This window comes from Protomyctophum bolini (genome assembly GCF_963924005.1).
Source record: "Protomyctophum bolini genome assembly, chromosome: 19".
NCBI lineage: Eukaryota > Metazoa > Chordata > Actinopteri > Myctophiformes > Myctophidae > Protomyctophum > Protomyctophum bolini.
The window spans coordinates 5,958,103-5,985,587 of record NC_137880.1 but is presented as its reverse complement, the minus strand read 5'-3'; the positions used below and the strand labels follow the sequence as shown (position 1 = coordinate 5,985,587).

Below are 27,485 nucleotides of genomic sequence, written 5' to 3'. Positions count from 1 at the left end.
TTCGAGGGCCCGTCGATCACCATCAGCTCCAGACACCTGGCCCTGGGCGCGCTGGCCCTCAACGCCAGCGTGTTCAACGGCACCTCGTTCAGCGCCTTCATCCCTCCTAATACCACCGACCCCCAGGTATATACGGTGGGGTTCCTTCCTTTCTGCCGGCCTGACACCCATAGGTACCTCTAGGTATTTAAAAGTACCTGGGTACCTATAAGTCACACCTCTGATGGGTGTGGTTTAGTCTTAAGGGGTGTGTTCTTTTCACCCACTGTATAAAGGATCATGGGACGTTATAGCTTCTTATAGCGCACTGTTCGTTTCTCCCCTTAACCCATTTAGACCTATAAAGTTCGATTCTACAAACGTCTTCTAAATCATGGCAGTTTTCAGAAAAACCCATGTTTCTATGTCAACCTTTTTCATGTCACGGACCCCAAAAATGATATGTATGTGGAACCCCCCCAGAAGCAAAGATTTGAGTTAAAAAACATTTTTGCGCCACATTTTCACGATTTTTCTAAAATAGCAGACCTACAAGCTTGTAGATCTGCTATTCTTCAACAGCTAATAAAGCATAACATAATGCTTAAAACATCAAGAGGGGTGATCCCGCCCAGAATGGGTTAAGTGCAATGTATTGTCAACATTGCAACAAGTGATGTTTGATAATGGCTAATATGCTCTTTGTACTTTAGACTCCACTCGGCTCGTGGACGTTCCAATAAATTGCACTTAAGGGAGCTGCAGTGTACTATAGGCCTTCCCCTTCAGTTTTCTATTGGCCCCAGCATCTGCTTTAACCTCTCAGTCCCCCTCAGTCCCCCTCAGGCAAAAGGACATTCTGGAGAGCCGAGATTGTATAGGTTTTAAAGACCAAAAGATTGTTTTATAGTGTCGGGAGGATTGAAGGTAATGCTCCTGTGTATACATGTATGTAATCTGGCACCACTGCCGTATCTGGGACGGTGCATACGCATCAAAAGTGGCGGGTTGGCAGGGACGGTGCGTACGGCGCAAAGTAACCACAGTATACCGCTAATCAACTTACAAATTATATATATACATAGTATATATGTATAGCTCTCAATGATGACGTAAGAAATATGTGGATTAAAGGACCCAATGCCAGAGTGTAATTGGTTTTCGATGGTGACGTAATGACGATATGTTTTAGTCTTGGGAGGCACTGATTGACATATACGTCACCATCCAAAGTCGTCACTTACGTATTCATTACAAAATTATGTGTATAAAAACAATTACCATTGTTTCATTCTGGCACCACTGCCGTATCAGGCACAAGTAGTCATTACTGAGATTCGACAGTTTGTAGCAGTCGAAAATACTCGCGCGCTCTGCTTGCGCACTAGTTGGCCATTCGTGGCCTAAACTAGTGTGCAACAAGCAAGTATGCACTCGACAGAGTGCAGTTCTAGTTATTATTATTATGTGTTCCTACGGTGGGGTTCCAATTGTTTCTGCCGGCCTGACACCCATAGGTACCTCTAGGTATTTAAAAGTACCTGGGTACCTATGGAAGTCACACCTCTGATGGGTGTGGTTTAGTCTTAAGGGGTGTGTTCTACTCTGTTAACACAGAGCTGATCTCCCCTCCTCCTCCCTCCAGATTGACTTTGAGTCGGAGCGCGTCAACCCTCTGGCTCAGGTGACGCTGCCCGCCACGCTGCTCTCCAACCTGACGCTGACGGAGGCCGACAGGGCTGGCGTGTCCCGGATCAACTTCATGTTCTTCAGCAAGACCAACCTCTTTCAGGTACGGTGGGGTTCCACCAAAGACCAACCTGTTGCAGGTAAAGACCAACATACAACGAAAATAGCATATCGTCTCTGTCGAGTGGAAACCTCATATGTCCAAAACTGTTACTTTTTTAGGATACCAATTAAAAACGGAAAACTATCTACAAACCGAAGAGCTTGTAGATCTGCTACTTTTGATGCTTTTGTGTGACGCTGTGGTATCACGTAGGGCAAGAAAAAGACAAAGGAAATGCAAAGCAAACACTTTTTTGCACACAAAGCCCTCACGAGAAAGTATCAAATTTGGCATAATAATAGGTTTGCAGGCTATTTGAAGAGATTGTTCTCCCTCTCTTATATGGGGGGTGTTGGGTGCGGCACGCACGCACGCACGCACGCACGCACGCACGCACGCACGCACGCACGCACACACGCACACACACACACACGCACACACACACACACGCACACACACACACACACACACACACAGCCAAGATAATTAGAGGCAGACAGAAGATGGGGTATAGGCTATAAGACAAAGACACACAAGGATGAGCACAGTCCATTTAACCCATTCTGAACGGGAACTCATTTTGGTGTTGGCATCATGTTATGCTTTAGCTATTGAAAAATAGCAGATCTACAAGCTCGTAGCGCGCCACCGAGTGGCGCGCTACGAGCTTGTAGGTCTGCAATATTTTTGAAAAATCGAAGAACGACTGACATTTTTTAGAATCTGATCTCGGGTCAGAATGCGTTAATCAGACCAGTGTGTGTGTCCAGTGGAAACCTCGTATATGAATCTGATCTCGGGTCAGAATGGTTTAAAGTTTGCTTCCACGCCTTATCAGGCGCTGAGTGTCAAAGCGATGGAGCTCTCGGTAATACTCTGAATGCGCTTGATCGACTCGTTACCGAAATCCAGACGCCTCGTCGTCTAGGAGGAAAACATTTGAATGTGTTCTTGATATTTACATATAGACGACCAATTATGGATCACGCAGGCACGGGGTGAACTTCATATTCATAATAATAATACCCGTAAGCCAATAAGTATAAGGCTATCATGCCTATAGTAGCCATGAGCCAATCTCCCAAGCCCACCCTTTGACGCTGCAGTGTCAAGAAGGGAGGCACTGGGACCCCCCCTTTGTTTCTTTGGTATAGTCTTTGGTATAACGGCCCCCGGGGATCGAACCCCCCAATGTCAAATTATCAAGGGCGCGGACACTCTTAACCCATTCTGACCGGGCACCCATTTTGGTGTTGGCATCATGTTATGCTTTAGCTATTGAAAAATAGCAGATCTACAAGCTCATAGCGCGCCACCGAGTGGCGCGCTACGAGCTTGTAGGTCTGCTATTTTTGAAAAATCGAAGAACGACTGACATTTTTAGAATCTGATCTCAGGTCAGAATGGGTCCATCAGACCTAGTGTGTGTCCAGTGGAAACCTCGTATGAATCTGATCTCAGGTCAGAATGGGTTAACCGCAACGCCACTGAGCTGTGTGACGAAAATACACAACAAAAAAATATATCCACACATTCCATTCAAGTCTCGCATTGGGGAGTGTAATCGATGGGGTGGGTGAAAAATATTATTGGGGGGTGAACTATGCTTTTACTGTCAACTGCAGTACTGACGATGTGTTGTTGCTGCGTGTGTGCGTGCGTGCGCGTGTGTGTGTTTACGTGTGTACTTTGTCAGAATGAGCAGGCGGGTCTGAATCTCAACAGCTACGTCGTGGCGAGCAGCGTGGGGAACTACTCCATCCGTAACCTGCAGGACCCCGTGGAGATCGAGATAGCGCACCTCTTCTCCCAGGTACACACGCACACACGCACACACGCACACACACACACGCACGCACGTGCACGCACGCACGCACACACTAGGGCCACACGATATGGACGACATTGAACCCATTTATAGGCCTGACGTCGAACATTTAAAAAAAAAAGTCTTCAAAATCCTGACCGTTTTCTGAACAACCTGTACATGTTTTTGTATCAGGCGGTGCTCAATATTTCATGTCGAGGACCCCCAGAAATTATAATGTAATTGGCCCCCACAGACCCCCATTTGAAAATATGTTGTTCCAGGGACCACCCCCCCCCCACCACCCCAAGATTTGAGTTGAAATGTTCACTCTGTAACGATATATATGTTCAAATATCTGAGGCACATTTTCACGATTTTTTTCAAAAATAGCAGATCTACAAGCACATAGCGCGCCACCGAGTGGCGCGCTACGAGCTTGTAGGTCTGCTATTTTTGAAAAATCGAAGAACGACTGACATTTATAGAATCTGATCTCAGGTCAGAACGGGTTAATCAGACCCAGTGTGTGTCCAGTGGGAAACCTCGTGTGAATCTGATCTCGGGTCAGAACTTGACTGTTTTACATTTTGTTTTCCTTTTCAGCGTTCCCCGAGCCCAATCTGTATGTTCTGGGATTTCTCCATGAAGGGTCAGTCAGTTCATGTCCATAATTATGTAACTGTTATTGTCAATGTTCTCTATAAGCCCATTTTAGGCCTGACGTCGATATAGAACAAAGAATTCTTCCGAAAGAATATATATTATTCAATGATTTGTGCCGCATTCATTTCTCACGATAAAAAATAAATAAATAGCAGACCTATACGAGCTCGTGGCGCGCCACTCGGTGGCGTGCTATGAGCTTGTAGATATGGGTTTTTTCCACCAATATGGGTTTCCACCAAACAAAGCTCACACTTTTCTTCTTTGTAGAACATTCAACGTTGTTTTTATTTGGTCCAAATCTTGTATAATACATTTTGGGTGGTGCACTGGTGTTTGGTAGAGGTATAGAGGTCTTTTTTTAACCCATTTAGACCTGAGAACTGAATCTACAAATGTAATGTATCTAAATGTATGTATGAATCTAAAACATAACGTAGTTCCAAGGACCCCCTCAGAAGCAAAAGCTTTGAGTTATAAGATTAACGTTCGCTCTGAAAGAACATACTGTATATATTCCAAATTTGTGCCACATTTTCAACAAGCTCGTATATAGCACGCGACACTCTGTGCCGCCGAGCGATGAGCTTGTAGATCTGCAATTTTTTTTCAATAGCTAAAGTATAACATAACGCTTTAATTAAAACACCAAAAGGGGTTTCCCTTTGTCCCAGAATGTTATAAAGTAACACCTGTTCATCACCACCAGATGGTGCTGGAGGCTGGAATAGAGAAGGCTGCAGAGTGGCTCCGGAGTCCAACAGCAACAAAACCATCTGCCTCTGTGACCACCTCACACACTTTGGCATCCTCATGGTAAGACGTTGCGTGCGTGCGTGCGTGCGTGCGTGCGTGCGTGTGTGCGTGCGTGCGTGTGCGTGAATCTCACCATTTGATGAGATTCATCCTCTCGGACCCAGAACGTAGAATATTGTGTATTTATTGTCGTTGGGATGGATACAATTTTATCCACAATTCATGTCCATGCTATATTGATGTGCTATACCATAGGAGAGATAACAGACCAACGTTGATCAAAATTCTATAATGATAGTATATATACTTACTTATATAAGTTTATATATATACTAACAAGAATGTCACTCTATAGAGAGCGTAAAATGACTTTAAAAAAAATATATAGGGTCCATTTGGTTATCAACTCTCCATCCTTTAGCATGGGGCCCACCTGAACTCCCAACAAAGGACCACTGGTGGTCAAAGTCATACGTTTTGTCACACAGTGAAATTTGTTCTCCAGCATTTGACGCATATCTCTTGGGAGCGGTTGAGCTGCAGCCGTGCCGCGCTCGGGAATCATTTGATTAGTTGATTTGACCCCCGCCCCCCAATCCAACCTTTTGATGCTGAGTGCCAAGCAGAGCAGGGGGGCATTGGGTCCCATTTTTACAGTCTTTGGTGTGACCCCTAAACTCCCTAGTTTCAGGGCGGACACTCTAACCACAACGCCACTGTCTGGTCGGTCGACGGCCGTGATAAATGGTTACAAACAGATGTGTGTCAAACATTCCCAGGTGCTCAGACTAGACACACGCGTCGGTGTCTTTTTAAAGCTTCTTAACCCATTCTGACCTGAGATCAGATTCATACGAGGTTTCCACTGCGGACACACACTGGTCTGATGAACCCATTCTGACCTGAGATCAGATTCTAAAAATGTCAGTCGTTCTTCGATTTAAAAAAAAATAGCAGACCTACAAGCTCGTAGCGCGCCACTCGGTGGCGCGCTATGAGCTTGTAGATCTGCTATTTTTCAATAGCTAAAGCACGACATGATGCTAACACCAAAATGGGTTCCCGGTCAGAATGGGTTAAACAAAAACACCACAGGTGATGTTTTATCGTTGTCTTGATTGATGACTCGGGGGGGCTGTGCGTATTTTTGGACTCGCACACACATTTGACATATCAGATGCTATACCGCTAACTACTTTACAAAACATCGTGGACTTTGGGCATAAATAACTCCTAGTTTGTTAAGTCTTTGGCCGTGTACATAAATAACACAGTGCGTGGTCTCCCAAGCATCGCTATGCCTGGCTCGATGAAGAGGGAGGACAAGCGGCATACTAAATATTTCTTCTTCTTATTATTTTATTTTTTCCTTGGTTTACCTATGATGCATTTGATGTATTATACCGTATGCTTACCGTATCGTTTCTGGATACGATTTCCATTAAAGGTTTTATGACATTCATTTTCATTTCTTTTTGTTTTTGTTTTTTGTTTTAGGTTTTATGACCTCAATTACACCCAAAAAACCTGAACTTTGAACATTCAGTGAAGTTTTCTTTGGGGGTTTGGAAGCCTTTTGAGCTACAATGAAAACAGTGAAAAACAGTGACATCTGCTGGCAAATCCCATTGACATATATGGGATTTGCAGGCTCTTACATCACAAACTGCCGGCAAATCAGAGCACCTGTTTGAGCCAGAAAACCCCTGATCACAGAAAATCTACTGAATGTTAAAAGTTCATGTTTTTTGGGTGCAATTGAGATTAGAAAACCTAAAAAAAATAAGAACAATTCCAAAACCTTTTTTTTCTGAAAAACCCATGTTTCTATACAGTATATGTCATTGGTTCTCAAACTGTTTTTAAATGTCAAGGACCCGGGAAATTATACGTATTTGGCCACCGACCCCCATCTCAGAATATTTTGTTCCAGGGACCCCCTAGAAGCAAAGACTTAAAAGAAATGGCAAAACTTTAAAGAAATGGTTAACCTGGTTAAAAAGCTAACGTGAGACAGAGGTGTTCCAGGTCTTAAAGGTCTTACGAGCGTCTACTAAAATGTCTAAATTGCAAATATACAACAACATAAATTATCTCTCTCTCTCTCTCTCTCTCTCTCTCTCTCTCTCTCTCTCTCTCTCTCTCTCCCCAGGACATCTCGGGGGCGTCTGCTCAGATAGACAAGAAGAACACCAAGATCCTAACCTTCATCACCTACATCGGCTGTGGGATCTCCGCCATCTTCTCGGCCGCCACGCTGCTCACCTACATCGCCTTCGAGTGAGACCCCCCCCCCACCTCTAGTTCTTAACACATTTACCGCCGTTGACGTGCATCTACGTCAAAGTCCAATTCGTGGGCGGTTCACCACCGCCGTAGCACCCCCCCGGAAGTATACCAGATCTGCAAGCTCACATAGTGATAGCGATGTGTTATAGTGTTGACTTTGTAGAGCTACTACTTTACGTGTTTTGCGACATGACGCGCAACTATGTATAAATCAGGCCTATACGTGAATCCTAAATAGCAGTTCTCCAAGCTTGTTCTCAACGTTTCTGGCTGGGGACCCAAAGCAAATGCTTTGGCCATGTCTCGCGAAACCAGACATAATCATTAAAACACATTCTGTACATATCACGTCTGGAAACGTCATAGGGATTCGAACCGAGAGGTGCCATCGACGTCCTGTGGACGTCCTAGCGACGTCCTAACGACACAGGCGAGATAAGAATATTCAGAATTATTCCTATTTTTTTTTTTTGGCATTTCGCTTTTCGCTTGCCGTATGCTAACGCTCTGTGCAACTATTAGCTTGTCATTGACTCCCATGTTAGCACGGCGGAAAGAATGACTCGTATCTCCTCATCCAGGGCGCTCTCCGTGGTGTTGAATAGATCGATATGCTGCAGGCGCTTCATTTCTGCTCCTCATCCGTCTCTCCCGCAAAATATGAACGCTTTTTGGAGCGTATATAAATATATTAAGATGATCGGGATTGTGAGGTCACTTTGTCAAGTCAACTTTTTTAAGAAAGTGTTTCCGGTTCATGGCTTTCAGAGTAAAAGCGATCAGACAGCTTCTATTTTGATGCACTTCCGGCACCAAAGTTTATGCATGCACTATGTGTATGTAATCTCTACATTTCTATTTTCCAGCCATTAAGTTGCAAAAAATAATTTGGGGACCCCCCAAAATTATTTCAGCATGCAACTAATTGTAAAATAACTTATACTCGATCTCTTGTCCACTAGTCCCTTCCTAACATATTAGTCTAGTTTTTATTTGTTGACGAAATTCAGTCGGTATGTTTAGTCTTAGTTTTAGTCATTAGTCATAATAGCTTAGTTTTCATTTAGTTTCCATTTAGCTTTTTCCACTGACGAATACTAAATGGAAACTAAATGCTATGACGACTAAAACTAGGAGTAAATATAACTGACAATTTCGTCAACAAATAAAAACTAGACTAAAATGTTAGGAAGGGACAAGAGATCCAGTATAAGTCATTTTACAATCAGTTGCATGCTGAAAATAGCAGATCTACAAAGCTCAGGCTTTGTAGATCTTCCATTTTCAGCCGGTCGAAAGGTCCACCGAAATACATTTCAGTCGACTGAATCAACTGTATAGATTCAGTCAACTGAAATCTCATGACATTTCAGTCGACTAAAACTAGACATCCAACAAAAAGGTGGTCGACGGGCATTTCTCGTCTTAGTTTCCAGTCGACGAAAACAAAACACTGCTCTCTCGTCCGTCCCCCCCTCCCCCAAAAAGAAGTAAAATTAAGCAGCTCATTACAATTATTTAAAAAAAACTCTTAAAAACAATATGATAGAAGTATATAGTGGATTGAATTTCTGTTGTCCTTCTCCGTTTTGTTTGTTTGTATGTTTTTGTTCTGTTTTTGATTTGTCTTGTCTTAATTGTCTTGTTTTGTTTTGTTTTGTTATGTTTTGTTTTTCTCTATGTTTTTGTTTGTTTTTCTGTTTGTTTTGTTGTATCTATTTTTCCTTTCTAAAGCTATTTTGAATATTAAAAGGGATGGCACTATAAGCTGAGGCTTCTGCCAAACACTCCCTTTTGGTCAAAACCCTGAATAAGTTGTATAAGGTGTGTGTGTATTTTAAATGACCAATAAACTTGAACTTGAACTGTCAAAACCAGGAAGTTGCGCCGGGACTACCCGTCCAAGATCCTGATGAACCTGAGCACGTCGCTGCTCCTCCTCAACATGGTCTTCCTATTGGACGGCTGGCTGGCCAGCCTGGACACGGATTGGCTGTGCGTGGCCGTGGCCTTCTTCCTGCACTACTTCCTGCTGACGTCGTTCACCTGGATGGGCCTGGAGTCGGTGCACATGTACATCGCTCTGGTCAAGGTGTTCAACACCTACATCCGCCGCTACATCCTCAAGTTCTGCATCGTCGGCTGGGGTGAGACGACGTGGGCTCTTTGAATAAAACCTTAGAGTATATTATGAATAGAGAAGGCACCCGGAGGAAACCCTGAGGCGAAATGGACATATAGTGGCCGAATTTGTCATTGCAGCTCGAGCCAGCGCTGCTCCGTTGACTATCATTGCGCACGTTCATGTGTTTGAGGCCATGACACGTGGGCGAATGTTTCATACGTGAACGCAGCGCAAACGGCACAATGATAGTCAACGGCAGCGCGTTCATGTGTTTGAGGCAAACCCATCCCAGAATGCACTCCTACACGGAAGGAGGAGTGAAATCGCCTCATGCGCTTTTGAGCAACTTAATGCAAGTGGATGGAAGAACTCGGGTGTCTTCTCTATTCATATATACTCTAAGAATAAAACCCATTTAGACCTGACGTAAAAAAAAATAAGTATTCTGAAATATATTTTTTTTCCAAAGATTTGTGCCACATTTTCACGACTTTTCAAAAATAGCAGACCTATACAAGCTTGTAGCGCGCCACTCCGCTATGAGCTTGTAGATCTGCTATTTTTCGATAGCTAAATTATAATAACATAATGTTTAAAACACCAAAAGGGGTTCCCCTGCCCCAAAATGGGTTAACACTACGACGTCGGAGCGGTCATTCTGACCGGTTTTGAGATTTAAAAGTTTATTTTCTTAGCCCATGGAGTCCAGAGAAAGTTCCCCTTGCATGACTTTGTCTAAATATTCGATTGAAATCATCTCTGTTTTTTTCCCCATTTGAAACGTTTTGTAAATATGATTTTAGGCATATATCTCTTACTCTGTCTTGCTATTATCGGCACAATGGACCGACGTCCCCCTTTCTCCCCCATAGGCCTACTCGCCTTTTTGCTGCTTGATAATGGTGTCTTTTATAACCCGATTCCCCGACATTTCCTTTTCACTTGATATCGTTTCGTAGAGAGGGCCTACACAACCGATCTATATACCAAATGAAAGACCGAATTCCGTAGTTTACATGGTATTTTGATTTTTTTTAAATGAGCAAAAAATGAGCGAGTTATGATTTAAAGAAAAGAGGGGTGGAGGGAAAAAAAGAACACGCAACACACATACAGCTAGCTAACTAGGCGATTATTTGGATCAATCAAATATATTAATTACATCGATTATATCGATAACACGCGTAGCCTATAATGTTTCCCCCTCTATATAAAAATGACAATATATAACTCTAATGTCGTATTTCGTCATGTATGTGAACTAGGCTGCTTGCAAGGGTGTCGCTTTCGTGAGCAATGGTGTGCATGGCCGGTTTGACCTGACGCGATTCTTTCTTTGGCACAATCAATGAAATATAATACTGGCTACTAAGCCCGTTTTCAGCTAAATTCGGAAATGTCCAGGCTAAATAACGTATCGACGGGAGTCGTGTTAATATTTATTTACTCGTCATTGTCATGTTCACTCCAAATAAACAAGTATTATGCACTTATGATGCGGAGAGCCATCTTATAAAATATTTCGGTTGGGATATTGAGGGGGCAGAAAACAGCCCGGTCACGTGGTTGATGTACTTGCAAGTTGGGACAAAGAAATACACACGGGCTTAGCAAATGTTTTTTATTAATTAAACTGATATAACAACATAACGTGGCTAATAATTGTTTATTTGGAATGTACTTTGGCTTGTAATTTAGGTAAATATAACGCGACTCACTTGTATAAGTAATTTACCGCGGACATGCCGCATTTACTGGAATACATTAGCTTTAGTAATGCGGTTAGCTTATAATATTAGCAAATGTAAGCTAACGGCTGGAGGAATGGGGGTCTGTTACTACGGACAATCCGGTCAATAACATCATTACACTTAAACATTAATACAATTATGTCATGTTTACATGCCTAGTCAAGCAGTCTGTACATGGCGTGGGGTCACATAATATTAATTACATCGATAACACACAAGAAAAGAGAGTGATCTTTGCAGGGTGGAAGAAGGAAAAAAAGAAGCAACAAAGCGACACTCTTCCATGGCTATGTTGCAATATAGCACTAACCGGGCAAAATATGTATTACATGTATTATTAGTTTTATACATTTTAGGAGTGAAAACATGTGTTTAGAAATGACAACATCTCAGCAGTTCAGACAATGTCCCATTGTTAACAACACTTAACACACGACACAGAGAGCTAGCTAACTAGGCTAGCTATCTTCTCGCTCCATTGAAACCGAGCATTCAATAATAGCATCCCTCTGCCCTCATCATGGATAATAATCATTGTATTCATATTATCTTATCAAAATAGTAAACAAATTCCAAGTTAATTAACCAGCCAAACATATATGATTTAATTCGTTGGAAATGGGATGCAGCCGGCTTGAACGTCTCCAGTTGTGGACGTCTCCAGGGAGTGGGGGAGAGAGTGGCCAATCAAATCGCACCAAAAACACGGTCCCTCTGACCGTTCAGCGACTGAGTAGTAGTGAATTTTTTTCAGACTGGCTAGTGTTAAGGAAGATATCTAGTCCAGAATTCAAAATGTTGTTGTTTTTTTTGGCAGCAAGTTTTGATTTGACTTTTAGTCATTTAGTCTCTTGAATAGTTTTCATTTAGTTTTTTAGTCACGTTTTAGTCACCTGGAATGTCTTATAGTGTTAGTCTAGTTTTAGTCGACTGAATGTCATAAGATTTTACTAGTTGACTAAATCTACAGTTGATTTAGTCGACTAAAATGGTGGGCCTGGATGACTGTTTTTTTTCCACTGGCTGAAAAAAGCATGCGCTTCATAGATCTGCTATTTTCAGCATGCAACTAATTGTAAAATGACTTATACTGGATCTCTTGTCCACTAGTCCCTTCCTAACATTCTAGTCTAGTTTTTATTTGTTGACGACATTGTCAATTAGCCTACCCTCAGTTTTAGTCGTCATATAGCATTTAGTTTCCATTTAGTTTCCGTCAGTGGAAAAAGCTAGTCGACGGACATTTGTCGTCTTAGTTGTATAGTCGACGAAATCAACACTGCATTGAGTGAAAGTGCAAACGTATCGGCCATTAACCCATTCTGTACGGGAACCCCTTTTTGGTGTTTTAAACTATTGAAATATAGCAGATCTACAAGCTCACAGCGCGCCACCGAGTGGCGCGCTACGAGCTTGTATAGGTCTGCTATTTTTGAAAAATCGTGAAAATGCGGCACAAATCTTTGACCATTATATTCTTTCAGAATACTTTTTTTTTTTTTTTTTTTTTTTGAAATGGGTTAAAGTGTTTGCTCATGGGAGTCCTATGTGGTTGTGTTGCTGCGCTGCAATCAATCAATCAATCAATCAATCAATGCAGGCGTCCCAGCTCTGGTGGTGGGGATCGTGGTGGCCGTGGACAAGAACTCCTACGGCAGACTGGAGTACGGCAGAGGAGGAGGAGGAGGAGGAGGAGAGACGCAACAGGGCTCCTCAGAGTTGTGAGTGGCCATTTTGTACCAGAATGGAGGAAATAAAGTCAAGAGTTGATGGATGAATGAATGAATAGATGAATGAATGAATGACTGCATGTCACAGTCACAGACTTTTGCTTGTCTAGGTGTTGTATTTCTATGTTGTGTTCGAGTTGTTTTGGTTCCATGTCCTTGTCTTCCCCCAGGTGTTTCTCATGTGTAATCAGCCCTCTTGTCGATGTATACATTAGTCTTGTTCCCCCAGTCAGTCGATCCTTTTCGAGTCATTTTAGTTTGGTGTCACTTCATGTTCAGTGTTAGTTTGCGATTGTGATGTTTTTTCTCAGTTTTTTCGTAATGAATCCCCAATATTGGATATTGAACTCTGCCTGCCTTGCTGTCCTGCATTTGGGTCCTCACCACACCACCAGAACGTGACAATGCCTTTATTGCAGACTCGAGGTCCATAGACCTTGAGTCTTGAGACTTTGTCTTTTGTATCCAGAGTGCTAACGTTTCTTTGTACAGCTGGGTGCTAACATCTGTTGTCCTGTGCTACATACCATTGTTTTTGGCAGAAATTTTTCATTTTAGTTTTAGTCATAGTCTCTTGAACAGTCACCTGTAATGTTTTAGTGTTAGTCTAGTTTCAGTCGACTGAATGCCATAAGATTTTAGTCGACTGAATCTACAGACTAAAATGTATTTTAGGGGGCCTTGATGCCGTCGTAATGCCACTGCTGAAAATAGCCGATCTACAAGCTTATGTGGGCTTGTAGATCGGCTATTTTCAGCATGCAAACAAGTGTAAAATGACTTATCCTGGATCTCTTGTCCACTAGTCCCCATCCTAACATTTTAGTCTAGTTTTTATTGTCAACATATTAGTCATTATAGCTTAGTTTTCATTTTGTTTCCGTTTAGTTTTAGTCCGTGGAAAAAGGTAGTCGACGGACAATCGGACATATATGTTTCGTCTTTAGTTTTAGTCGACGAAAACAACACCGCTACACATACAGCTGTTGGATCCAGAGTGCTAACATGTGCTGTGTCCCCATGCTACGTACATACAGCTGTTGGATCCAGAGCACTAACATGTGTTGTGTCCCCATGCTACGTACATACAGCTGTTGGATCCAGAGCGCTAACATGGGTTGTGTCCCCATGCTACATACATACAGCTGTTGGATCCAGAGCGCTAACATGTGTTGTGTCCCCATGCTACGTACATACAGCTGTTGGATCCAGAGCGCTAACATGTGCTGTGTCCCCATGCTACATACATACAGCTGTTGGATCCAGAGCGCTAACATGTGCTGTGTCCCCATGCTACGTACATACAGCTGTTGGATCCAGAGTGCTAACATGTGCTGTGTCCCCATGCTACATACATACAGCTGTTGGATCCAGAGCGCTAACATGTGCTATCCCTGTGCTACATACAGCTGTTGGATCCAGAGCGCTAACATGTGCTGTGTCCCCATGCTACATACATACAGCTGTTGGATCCAGAGCGCTAACATGTGTTGTGTCCCCATGCTACATACATACAGCTGTTGGATCCAGAGTGCTAACATGTGCTGTGTCCCCATGCTACATACATACAGCTGTTGGATCCAGAGTGCTAACATGTGCTGTGTCCCCATGCTACATACATACAGCTGTTGGATCCAGAGCGCTAACATGTGTTGTGTCCCCATGCTACATACATACAGCTGTTGGATCCAGAGTGCTAACATGTGCTGTGTCCCCATGCTACGTACATACAGCTGTTGGATCCAGAGTGCTAACATGTGCTGCTGTCCCCCGTGCTACATACATACAGCTGTTGGATCCAGAGTGCTAACATGTGTTGTGTCCCCATGCTACATACATACAGCTGTTGGATCCAGAGCGCTAACATGTGCTGTGTCCCCCCGTGCTACATACAGCTGTTGGATCCAGAGCGCTAACATCTGTTGTGTCCCCATGCTACATACATACAGCTGTTGGATCCAGAGTGCTAACATGTGCTGTGTCCCCGTGTGCTACATACATACAGCTGTTGGATCCAGAGTGCTAACATGTGTTGTGTCCCCATGCTACATACATACAGCTGTTGTATCCAGAGCGCTAACATCTGTTGTCCCCCGTGCTACATACATATACAGCTGTTGGATCCAGAGTGCTAACATGTGCTGTGTCCCGTGCTACATACATACAGCTGTTGGATCCAGTGTGCTAACATCTGTTGTCCCCTGTGCTACATACAGCTGTTGGATCCAGAGTGCTAACATGTGCTGTGTCCCTGTGCTACATACATATACAGCTGTTGGATCCAGAGCGCTAACATGTGCTGTGTCCCCATGCTACATACATACAGCTGTTGGATCCAGAGCGCGGCGGTCTTCTACTCCACCTGCGTGGGCTACTTCTGCCTGGTGTTCCTCATGAACGTGGCCATGTTCATCGTGGTCATGCTGCAGATCTGCGGGCGCAACGGCAAGCGCAGCAACCGCACGCTGCGGGAAGAGGTGTGTGTGTGTGTGTGTGTGTGTGTGAGAAGGGAGTTGCACCACTCAGTTTACACGGGTGTGATTTTTTTTTTTGTGCTAGCCGCTCCTATAGACAGCTATGCGTGTCCCGGTGTCCACCCGCGTATACAGACATGGCATCTGTTGACCACCAAGTGTCACTGTTGCGCAGCCTAACACACACACACGCCCGCCCGCCCGCCCGCCCGCACGCACGCACGCACGCGAGTATACAGTACAGTACAGCAGTAACAGCACCACTCAGTTCAGACGGGTCTGATTTGTTTTTTTATGTGTCAAAAATGTACTGTATAATGTATTTCCACAGAGACGGTTCAGCGGCTAAATGTAGAAAAATAATAAACGGTACCAGAGTTCCTTCACACCCCCCCCACGCTCGGCATTTCAAAAACCTACAGTAATCTAAACAAATCTTAAAAAAAAAAAAGAAATGACGCGTATTGTTTTAGCATGTTATTTTGTCACATTTTGTGGACTAATTCCATATTCTATATATATATATATATATCACCCATTCTTGAGATAAGGGACAAAACTTTTTTCAAACTGGATTTTTTTTTTTTTTAAGATACATTCAAATCAAATAGATGTATTTGTAGACACAGGTCTCAACTACCAATCTTGAGAAGGAACAGGTTTTTCGCATAACATTTCTTTCTAAAATGGGACATTTATGCACTTAATACCTGATTCATGTCAACTCCGTCAGACACACTAAAATCCCTTTTAATTGAATTTTATCATTTCAACAATAATATAAAGTCCTCAGTTATCTTATAATGGCTTTCAGTAATCAAGTTAAGTAATACAAATCTTTTAATATTATTTTGTTCCAATATCACACTATTATGAAATATCCAATTTCTCAAAACCGTCATTTCAACCTTTATTTTCAATATTATAACATGAAAACCATGTAAAAAAAAAAAAATCATCATTACGTATCATTTCAGTTGGTGTTTCAATACATAAGCACAAAAGATTTGACAGCGAATTTTCTATTTCTTTGGAAATTAACAAAAACATCACGGGACGAACGTCTGACGGAGTTGACGAACATCTGACGGAGTTGACAAGTTTAACTGATTTAGGTTCTAGACCACCTAGGATCTTGATTCTGGTGACTAATCCCACATTTTCAAGGATGAGGAATACAGTGGTACTATTTAGATTTGCCCTGTGAACATGGCAGCCATTTTTCAAAATGGCCGCCAACTTTCTGTTATTTCCCAATAACTCAAGTTCTACACCACCTAGGATCTTGATTCTGGTGACTAATCATACATTTTCAAGGATGTGGGATACATTGGTACTATTTAGATTTGGTCCTGTGACCATGGTAGACATTTTTCAAAATGGCCGCCAACTTTCTGTTATTTCCCAATAACTCAAGTTCTACACCACCTAGGATCTTGATTCTGGTGACTAATCATACATTTTCAAGGGTGAGGAATACAGTTGTACTATTTAGATTTATCCTGTGACCATGGATGGTAGACATTTTCAAAAATGGTGGACCTGCTATTATTTTACCAATTTACTCAGGGAATATTATCAGAATAATATAAAATCTGTGAATACATTTCTTACCAAGAATTTTCTTCACCAATGTTTGTAAAGGTGTCTACTAACATATCCCACATTGGTTTCTATTTGACCACACTAGGGGCATGTTTGACAGCTGCTGAAAGTTGGGTACCATCAACAACCAATATAAGGCTAAATGTTCTAAATTTCATTATGCTTTAAGTAGCATGTGGCATGTCTAGGGGCTTTTCATGATTCTGGATCCATTCCAAGCATTAGTTTTGCACAAAAAACACTACGTTGGCTAAAAACGGCCATAGCCATCATCACAGATGTGATGAGGTCAGCACATGTCGGCACATTTGGGCAAGTGGCTATGGCCAAACTAGGGGGTCTATGGCCAAACTAGGGGTCAAACTCCTTGGGCTAAATTCGGTGAGGTGAACAGTGAGCAGTGAACAGTGAGCGAAAGACTGAAGACAGAAGATTTGGCTTCAGGACCATCAGGCAGGATGTGCAGACACTGAAGGCATCAGTGTCTTTCTCTGTGTCCCCAGCATGTCAACCAAAGCAATGTTACCAAATCAAAGGAGCCTTCACCTCATGTCACCTGGGGCTGGGTGAGCAATCGTATCCTGTATCTAAACTCACAACTAAATACAGACACTTGGCCAGACTGCCGTTTGAAAGGGTCAAACCCCTCATCCTGATTGGGGAAGACCACCCCACCTAATCACACCAACCGAACAAGTGAGGTTGGGGCCTCCAGGTGGGCCAGCAGCCATCTGCACAAGACTGGGCTGGACCCTGCAGGAAAGCAATCTCCAGCCAAGACAATGTAAGTTGACTATAACAGAGCCCCAGAACACAGAGCTCAGGAGAAGGATGGAGAAACACTGGCAGGAGGCCACCAAGATACAATGCCCCAGAGACCCAGAGTGTGCCACCACTGGCAGTAAGGAGATCAACTGCTGCAGCAAAGATGTCATGAAAGGCAAGTCTCCACCAAAAAAAACCCTGAACCTAATCGGGGTGTCAAGAGACCAAAGTTTCTCCCCCACAGTTCCCTGCAGTGGCCAGTGAAGTCAAACTGTGCATCTGTACCTGAAAGGGGCAAGTCAAAGGCCAGAAAGCCCACCTCCTTTTAATGTCCTGTCAGTAGAAACTCAACCTGCACCTGAAATAAGCCCTTACCTCTCCCAGAGAAAGTTCATCCTTGAAAATGTAATGATTAGTCGCCAGAATCAAGATCCTTGGTGGTCTAAAACTTGAGTTATTGGTAAAATAACAGCAGGTTGGTGGTCATTTTGAAAAACAATGGCTGCCATGGTCACAGGACAAATCTAAATAGTACCACTGTATTTCTCATCTTTTAAAATGTATGATTAGTCGCCAAAATCAAGATCCTAGGTGGTCTAAAACTTGAGTTATTGTAAAATAACAGCAGGTGGCGGCCATTTTGAAAAATATATGGCTGCTATGGTCACAGGACAAATCTAAATATTACCAATGTACCCCACATCCTTGAAAATGTATGATTAGTCACCAGAATCAAGATCCTAGGTGGTGTAGAACTTGAGTTATTGTAAAATAACAGCAGGTGGCGGCCATTTTGAAAAATGGCTGCCATGGTCACAGGGAAAGTCTAAATTGTACCACTGTATCCCTCATCCTTGAAAATGAGGTCTTAGTCACCAGAATCAAGATCCTAGGTGGTGTAGAACTTGAGTTATTGTAAAATAACATCAGGTGGCGGCTCTTTTGTAATATGGCTGCCATGGTCACCACGAGACAAATCTGTGATGGCCCCATAGCCAAAAATGTTCCTTAAGGCATGCTCTAACTGTGTGCCAAATTAGAATACTGCCCATTATTCAAAAACAATAATTTTATTGTTTTAGGAACACTTTTGTCAACTCCGTCAGATACACGTCAACTCCGTCAGACACAAAATCTGACGGAGTTGACGTCTGACGGAGTTGACAAAATGGCATTTGTTTTCATCTTAACCCTCTTTAGTACAATGTAGCCATTTTGTTTTTGCTTAATTTTGTTAGCTAAACCTAACCCCTAAACTAAAATAATAAACATTATTTTGGAATTATTAACAAAGATCATAAAAATGTGCTGACGGAGTTGACATGTAAAAGCTGTGACCACATTGTTATCAACATTGTTTGTTTAAAATATCAAACAATTGAATGCTTGTCAGACCAGGTACTCCACTGTTGCAACAAATATAAATGGGACTTGGAAAAGGAGTCTTCAGGCTAAATCTGTCGACAATATTTTCTGATTAATTTAAGACTTTTAAAAAAACCTGACGGAGTTGACGGAGACGTGGGACGAACATTTGATATGAGATATTTAATAGAAAATATAAATTAAAATTAACTGTGTATATTATTTGCTATGTTGTTGACAATCTACTTTAATTTAGTATGTATATTTATGTGATTGTGACAGTATTAGACACTTTTTTGGCAGTTTGAAATTGTGGCCACTTGCTGGGGACAGGCTAAATACAGGCCTTTTTGGGTACAGGGCCTGCTTTTAACTAATTCAGATGGAATATGAAAACAATTATAATTAAATTAAGGGCATAATAATACACAACTGTATTACACTTAACTTTGCAAGTGCTTTTATTTTTATGAATTAATTTATTTTTTACATAAAATAAGGCTCTTATGTGTGGGACATGTTTTTTCCACTTTTGTCCCTCATCTCAAGAATGAGTGATATATATATAATAATGTGATAGATGCAATGCTTTTCCATATCTCTGTCATTCAAAAATGGCAAAATGGCTATAAGCTTTTAAAATTAATTATACCTAATTGTATTCCATCCGTGTATATAATGGCTCCATAGGTGCTCCGGAACCTGAGGAGTGTGGTCAGTCTGACCTTCCTGCTGGGGATGACCTGGGGCTTTGCTCTGTTCGCCTGGGGGCCGGTCAGCCTCGCCTTCATGTACCTGTTCTCCATCTTCAACTCGCTGCAAGGTACCTTGTTTAACCCATTCTGACCTGAGATCAGATTCATTACGAGGTTTTCCACTGGACACACACACACACACTGGTCTGATTAACCCATTCTGACCTGAGATCAGATTCATTACGAGGTTTCCCACTGGACATACACACACACACACTGGTCTGATTAACCCATTCTGACCTGAGATCAGATTAAAAAAAAATGTCAGTCGTTCTTCGATTTAAAGAAAAAATAGCAGACCTATACGAGTGGCGCGCTACGAGCTTGTAGATCTGCTATTTTTCAATAGCTAAAGCATAACATGATGCTAAGACCAAAATGGGTTCCCGTTTCAGAATGGGTTAAAGCATTATGTTATACTTTTGCTTTTGAAAAAATAGCAGATCTACAAGCTCATAGCTCGCGGCACTCGGTGCAAGATGGAGGTCGGCGGCCTATTACAATAATTATATTTTTGGGGGTCCTTGACATGAGAATGCTTGATTCACCACTGACATAAAAACAGGTTTTTTTTTGCAGAAAACTGTCAGGATTTAGAAGACATTTGTATAGAATCGTCCCTCAGGCCTAAATGGGTTTCCGTCCGTCTATCCGTCCGTCCGTCTGTCAGTCATTTAGGTAAATGGTGCATTTATATAACGCTTTGATCTGTCTGTCTGCCTCTCTCTCTCTCTCTCTCTCTCTCTATGTCTCTATGTCTCTCTCTCTCTGGTATAGGCCTGTTCATCTTCGTGTTCCACTGTGCCATGAAGGAGAACGTGCAGAAGCAATGGAGGCGGTACCTCTGCTGCGGACGCTTCCGATTGGCCGACAACTCAGGTCTGTCTCGTCTCTTCACTCTCAACAACCTCTGATTAATTGTCACGTTGCAAAAAAAAAAAAAAAAAAAAAATCCAATGACTCAAATTAAAACCCATTTTGGGGCCGGGAACCCCTTTTTGGTGTATGTTAGCAGTATGTTATGCTTTATAGCTATTGAAAAATAGCAGATCTACAAGCTATACGAGCTTGTATAGGTCTGCTATTTTTAAGTGGTGCAACCACTTCTACATCCAGCTTTGTCCACCTGTGTACCTGTGTACCTGTGTGTGTCTTTGAGCCTGAGTATGTTACTTATTTATACCAGAAGGGGGCGCCAGAAACAGAGAGAGGGGTAGTGCTGTGTCTCTAATGAGAGCGAGAGAGAGAGAGAGAGAGAGAGAGAGAGAGGGGGGGGGGGAATTGCACCACTTGGTTCACACAGGTGTGATTTTGGAAAATGAATCGAAGAACGACTGACATAGAAACATGGCTTTTTCACAAAACTGTCAGGATGTAGAAGAAGACATTCTTAGAGAATCTGATCTCGGGGTCAAAACGGGTTAAACGTAATTCAACTTCCCGATCAGTCGTCGGCCGCGTGTGCGCTGACAGAACAAACGGTGAGTCGATGAAAGGGGGGGGGGGGGGGGGGGGGGGGGGGGGAGAATTGGCGAGGAACGCGAGTTGATTCGGGAGGAAAGAGAATGAGTTATGGAGGGAGGGGAGTCAGTGAGTCAGTGAGTCACTGACTCATAAGACTCATTCAGACAAAATGTGTTCAGAGGGTGAAGTGAGCAGTGTTGTTGTTGTTTTGGCAGCAGATGTTTGATGTTTATAGTTTTAGTCATAGTCTCTTGAATAGTTTATTTAGTTTTTTAGTCACATTTTAGTCACCCCCCCCCCCCCCCCCCCCCCCCCCGGTTCTAGTGTTAGTTTAGTTTCAGTCGACTAAAATGAATGGCATAAGATTTTAGTCGACTAAATCTACAGTTGATTTGGTCGACTGAAATGTATTTCGGCGGTGCCTTGATGCCTTGAAGCTTGTAGATATTGTAGCTATTGTAGCTTGTAGCTATTTTCGCCATACAACCGAGTGTAAAATGACTCGTACTGGATCTCTTGTCCACTAATAGTCCCTTCCTAACATTTTAGTCTAGTTTTATTTGTTCACGCAATTGTCAGTATATTTAGTTTTAGTCATCAAAGCGTATAGTTTTCATTTAGTTTCCATTCCATCGGTGCAAATGGAACCGCTCTCGGAGTTCTTGTACTTGTATCGCTGACCCCCCCTTTCGTTCTCCTTCGCCGCGCAGACTGGAGCAAGACGGCCACCAACAACACCAAGAAGGTGAGCTCCGACAACCTGGGCAAGTCCCTCTCGTCCAGCTCCTTTGGCTCCAGCACGGCCAACTGGACGTCCAAGGCCAAGGCCACGCTCAACCCCTTCGCCAAACGCCACAGCAACACAGGTGAGAGAAACCTCTCCCTATCCCCCATGATGCTCCCCTCCCCTCCCTCCCTCCATAACTCATTCTCTTTCCTCCTCCCCAAATCTCTTTCCTCTTGCCAATCTTTTTTTCCCCCCCCTTCGCCGACTCACCGTTTTGTTCCGTCAACGCACGCACACACACACACACACACACGCACGCGGAGCCGCCGCGCACCCTTATACCGGCCCCCCGTAGGCCGTATAGGAGCACTGCAGCGTCAAATGATGAGCCGCGTGTTCATTTTTAACCCGAATGAACCGTCGCTCGGCGGTAATGGGGCAAAACTACGAGCTCACACCTATATATATATATACCGGGTCACGTTCTTGTTATTTTTTCAGGGAAGATATTTGGTGTAGAGGGAGGAGGGGGGGGGGAGAGGAGCAATATATAGGCTATACGAATTGGGACGGGTCTCGGCGTGTTTCACGTGACGTAATATGGGCTGGAAGTGCCGCTGCGACCCCCCGAATCGGGACATGGCGGTATGATTTTTAAAAGCCATATAACGGCTATTGATTTGTGATTCTCTGGTCTATGTATCGGCGTACAGTTCCCCAAGACTATGCACTCATATAACGGCATATTATTTAGTAACATCAAAAGGAAGTAATTGTGCCCCATGCAGGGTATATAAATATCTGGATATAAAGGCTTTGGGAGGCTTTGTTCTGTTTTTTCTTTCCCCCCGACATTTTAAGTGTTTTTTCATTCCATTTTATATTCCTGGCCGGCCAAGAAGAGTCCCATGCTGGGCCTGTCGTCGTCCCTCCTTCAAGCCATTTATTGTTCACTTAAGCACACACGCAACGGACACGCACGCACGTACGCAACGGACACGCACGCACGTACGCAACGGACACGCACGCACGTACGCAACGGACACGCACGCACGCACGCAACGGACAGGCACGCACGCACGCAACGGACAGGCACGCACGCCAAAGTAGTCGTGACCATTACCGGCCACGACGACAAATCATTTTCCGCTGAAACGTTCACGTTTCTTTTTTAACCAACTCGAATGAACATCAAAGTCAGTCAACGTGTCTTCTTGCGCGCGCCGCGGCCGCGCTTTCTTGTTCCCGTTTCGTTTGACGTCTACTCACTTTGATGTTTTTCCCCATTTAGCTCCGCTGTTATATACAAAAGCAATGTGTTTCCTCTGACGCACTACGGGGGGCGTCACTGTTTCAATAATATAGCCTCGGAAAAAAACCCAGACGTTTTTTATTTATCCAGGGAGAGAAAGAAGAAAAAAAAAGGTCTGGCGGCGTGCCGAAGTCCACTTCAATTCGTCGTATATATACAAAGTAGCGCAAACGTCGCTCAATCTCTGCTGATTTCTGATCGTCTGCACCTTCGTCAAATTGACGCACGCACACGTGTACACGCACTCGCTCCTCTCTCTCTCTCTCTCTCTCTCTCTGTCTCTGTCGCTCTTAATTAATTAGTCTCATGTCCTGCAGCTGTGTCTATATGGTGAGTTCCAGTCTACGGTTTAAAAAAACGTGTGTCATTTTGCTCTGACGGTCTGTTCTATGCATATGTACTTCTGTGTTTGCCGTGTAGAGAGCTCTTCCGTCCATTAGCGACTGAGAGAGAGAGAGAGAGAGAGAGGAGGTCCAAGTGGAGGTAAAAAAAAAGAAGCTGATTGGCTGATTGACTTCCTGCTTCTTCTCACACCGTGTGCTGTGTTGAACGCGTGTCCCCCCCCCCCCCACAAAAAAAAACAAGTTTTTTCTTCAGTTTTTTTTTTTGTAGGATTTGTTATAAGGATCCATGGCTAATCCCTGGCTAATAAGACGCCTAATGAATTATGATTACCCCCCCCCCCCTCCATAACCATAATTAACAGGACTATACTGCGTAACCCGCATTCCTCGCTATTTAATCCAATATTCTACGCTTGCCGAGATTGTCTTATTACCTTTTAGAGAGCATATACGCCAAAGTATTTGCAGCTTTCACCCACGAAAATCCGGCGAAAAATATAGTCCGATGGTTTTGCTGTCGATCAGAAGAACCGGCGGGCCAATACAATGCGGAAAACGGCAACAGCCTCCACAGCGAGTTGTAGTCTAAACAAACGGCCCCCGTTCGTTCACATGCATTGGACTCATTTTCCCAGAAGCCCCTATTGTAGCAGCCTGCAGAGGATATGACTTGATTTCCCGGATTTGTCGTCCTATAACGCGACGGCCTGATCGTCCACCATGGTCTCCGGGGACAAATCCGCCATTTATTTTTCATTCTTTTAAAACGGCGAATTAATTAAACCCGTTAAACAATTAGCGGGTTTATAGCGTCTTAAAGCAGAGTTGATCGTTTGATTAAACAATTCTAAAGGCCTGAAAGTGTTTTGAAACTTAAAAAAATAAATAATGTCTGTCGGACTTTCCTTGCAGCATCGCAGGCGTGCATCGATGAGTCTTGACGATAAAGAACACCCTCTCGTGTAATATTTCTTAATTAATTAAGGGGTATAGGTTTTATTAGCCAGGGATCAGACCGCCCTTTGTACCCAAAGCGGGCATACAAAAGTCGACCAAAAGCCTCCGCGCACTCAGACTATAATATTCCAGCTCCTCGTCCACCTCAAAGCTAAACCCCCCCCCCCTGCCATCCTTATCCTTAACTTGATGTTTCTCCCAAATACACTAAATACAATGACCAGGCTTAATAATAAATCTGGTTGTCATTAGATATAATCACTGATAATTCTCATAGTGTGTGTGTGTGTGTGTGTGTGTGTGTGTGTGTGTGTGTGTGTGTGTGTGTGCGTGTGTGTGTGTGTGTGTGTGTGTGTGTGTGTGTTCTTTGAAGTTTAACACAACAGGTTGAGGATATAGTAACTCTGGCGCATCTTGAGTGTTTCTGAGAACAAGGCCAAGTGTGTGTTGTTGGGCCTTTTTTGTGTTGTTGTTGTTGCATGGGATTGGATAGCGTGCGTGCGTGCGTGCGTGCATGAGTGCGTGCGTGCGTTTGCGTGTGATAGCATGCCTGGATCGAGATATGAGAGAATCGTGGAATGGGTCTCCCATTGAGAAAAAGGAATCTCGGTGTCCCATGTTGCGATTCACACACTCCGAAAAGTGGTTTGTGTCCCTGCATGTTGCGATTCACACAGTCCAAAAAGTGGTTTGTGTCCCTGCATTTTGCGATTCACACACCCCGAAAATGTCTGCGTGCTCAACTGACAACGATTTTGAGGATCAAAGGCAATTGTTCCTTGAGACGAGACTGTCTGATTAAAACCAATCGGACAGTCGCGTCTCATCAAGGAACAATCCCGCAGTCACAAAATAAGTTTCAGAGCTTTTATTTTATTTTTGTAAAGGACACCGTTACGTGTCCCTCAGGCCTTCGGCAGTCTAGCTCATTAACCCATTCTGACCTGAGATCAGATTCATACGAGGTTTCCACTGGACACACACTGGTCTGATTAACCCATTCTGACCTGAGATCAGATTCTGAAAATGTCACAGTCGTTCTTCGATTTAAAAAAAATAGCAGACCTACAAGCTCGTAGCGCGCCACTCGGTGGCGCGCTATGAGCTTGTAGATCTGCTGTTTTTCAATAGCTAAAGCACGACATGATGCTAACACCAAAATGGGTTCCCGTTCAGAATGGGTTAAGACCTGAGGCCGATTCTACAAATCTCTTCTAAATCTTAAAGAGGGAGTGCCACAATGTTTGTATTTTTTTCCAGTTTGTCATGCGTCTATGAGGTGACAGTACTTCATTAGACACCCCTGGAGTCGTTTTTTTTATGTGCAATGGTGTATTAACTTTGTATTCAGGGGTTTCTTCCTGGAGGCTGAACCCTTGACAGTCAAACGGGCCAATGGAGTAAACAGCAATATAGTGACATCACATCCCTCACAACTACACAACTACAGCTGTGGGTGTGGCTTCAGTTCAGGTGGATCACCGCCCATCATCACCACCCACCAGGCAAACCAGGCATACTTAATGAAGTGGTGGGCGTGTCCACATCAAAGCACGGTTTTAACAAATACTGTACACTTTTTGGAAAAAGTTCTTCCTCCTTATATTATAATAATACCTGATGATCATGTTTTAGGGTGGAAAGAAATCGTGGCACTCCATCTTTAACTGTTTAAAAAAAAACATTTTCACGACAAGGAGATTATATGTATATTTATTATCTAATTAATATTGTGTTCTAGGCACCCCCAGAAGCAAAGATTTGTTGAAAACCATCCCTTTCTGTATAAGTACTGTATATAAAATGATATTGAAAGATTTGCACAAATTCACGATTTTTCAAACATAGCAGACCTATACAAGCTCCTATAGCACGACACTTCGTGCCGCACTCGGAGCTTGTAGATCTGCTATTTTTTTAAAGTATACAATATAGTTATAGTGGTTCAAATCGAACATTACACGGCTGCTTTCCCGATCGTAATGGGTTAACCCATTTTGGTGTTCGCACTATGTTATGCTTTATAGCTATTGAAAAATAGCAGATCTACAAGCTCGTAGCGCGCCACCGAGTGGCGCGCTACGAGCTTGTAGGTCTGCTATTTTTTTGAAAAATCGAAGAGCGACTGACATTTTTAGAATCTGATCTCAGGTCAGAATGGGTTAATCAGACCAGTGTGTGTGTCCAATGGAAACCTCGTATGGATCTGATCTCAGGTCAGAATGGGTTAAAACGCCGACGACGGCCTGCGGGGGGCCGGAGCAGCGTCTGTTCCACGTTAATTCACAGCTTAGGCTAATTTACATGATTGAACGCAGTCATATAATCTAATCTTGACTCACTGTGGGACGTCGGGGCCGCATGAGAGTTAAATCATTTTTAACTGTACAGTTTTAAGAGTTTTGTGAAGTGTGTGAAATGTTTCAATCCAAAATATGCAGTAGTAAAAAAATATAGATATATTTTTTCAAAATGTGTTTATGTTAGTGCTTCAAACATCGTGTCAGAAATTAGCCAAGTATCGTCGCTCACCACAATTGGGAGTTTGTTTGAATTTGACGCATTTTAAGGAGTTCATTTTAGTTGTATACAAACATTCCATGTTTATTTCAGGACGCATTTAACCAGAACATGTACTGTATAAGCTTCTATGTATGCTCAACGACCATGTTTATAATCCCTGGGGGGGGGACTATACGAACACACTTACTGCATTTTATGTTACTGCGTGTGAGTTAAAACAAATCAGACAAAAATGTAAAAAAAAAAAAAAAAGGTTTGAAAGATGCCTGAAGAAGGTCAACAGACCGAAAGCCTCACTT

The 27,485-nt window shown here is 43.0% G+C and overlaps 1 protein-coding gene across 1 annotated transcript in view; it reads left to right on the top strand.

Moving 5' to 3' along the window:
* Window positions 1-27,485, top strand: part of adgrg6 (adhesion G protein-coupled receptor G6) — a gene marked incomplete at its 5' end in the record, with an annotated part of 194,307 nt that overhangs the window by 154,754 nt on the left and 12,068 nt on the right. The window contains 12 exons of the mRNA XM_080791316.1: window positions 7-126; window positions 1,625-1,771; window positions 3,468-3,584; window positions 4,185-4,230; window positions 4,954-5,060; window positions 7,153-7,280; window positions 9,168-9,436; window positions 12,766-12,886; window positions 15,222-15,372; window positions 19,795-19,927; window positions 20,637-20,738; window positions 22,034-22,189. Of these exons, the coding sequence (XP_080647442.1) occupies window positions 7-126; window positions 1,625-1,771; window positions 3,468-3,584; window positions 4,185-4,230; window positions 4,954-5,060; window positions 7,153-7,280; window positions 9,168-9,436; window positions 12,766-12,886; window positions 15,222-15,372; window positions 19,795-19,927; window positions 20,637-20,738; window positions 22,034-22,189 (1,597 nt within the window). The remainder of the gene's footprint in view (window positions 1-6; window positions 127-1,624; window positions 1,772-3,467; window positions 3,585-4,184; window positions 4,231-4,953; window positions 5,061-7,152; window positions 7,281-9,167; window positions 9,437-12,765; window positions 12,887-15,221; window positions 15,373-19,794; window positions 19,928-20,636; window positions 20,739-22,033; window positions 22,190-27,485) is intronic.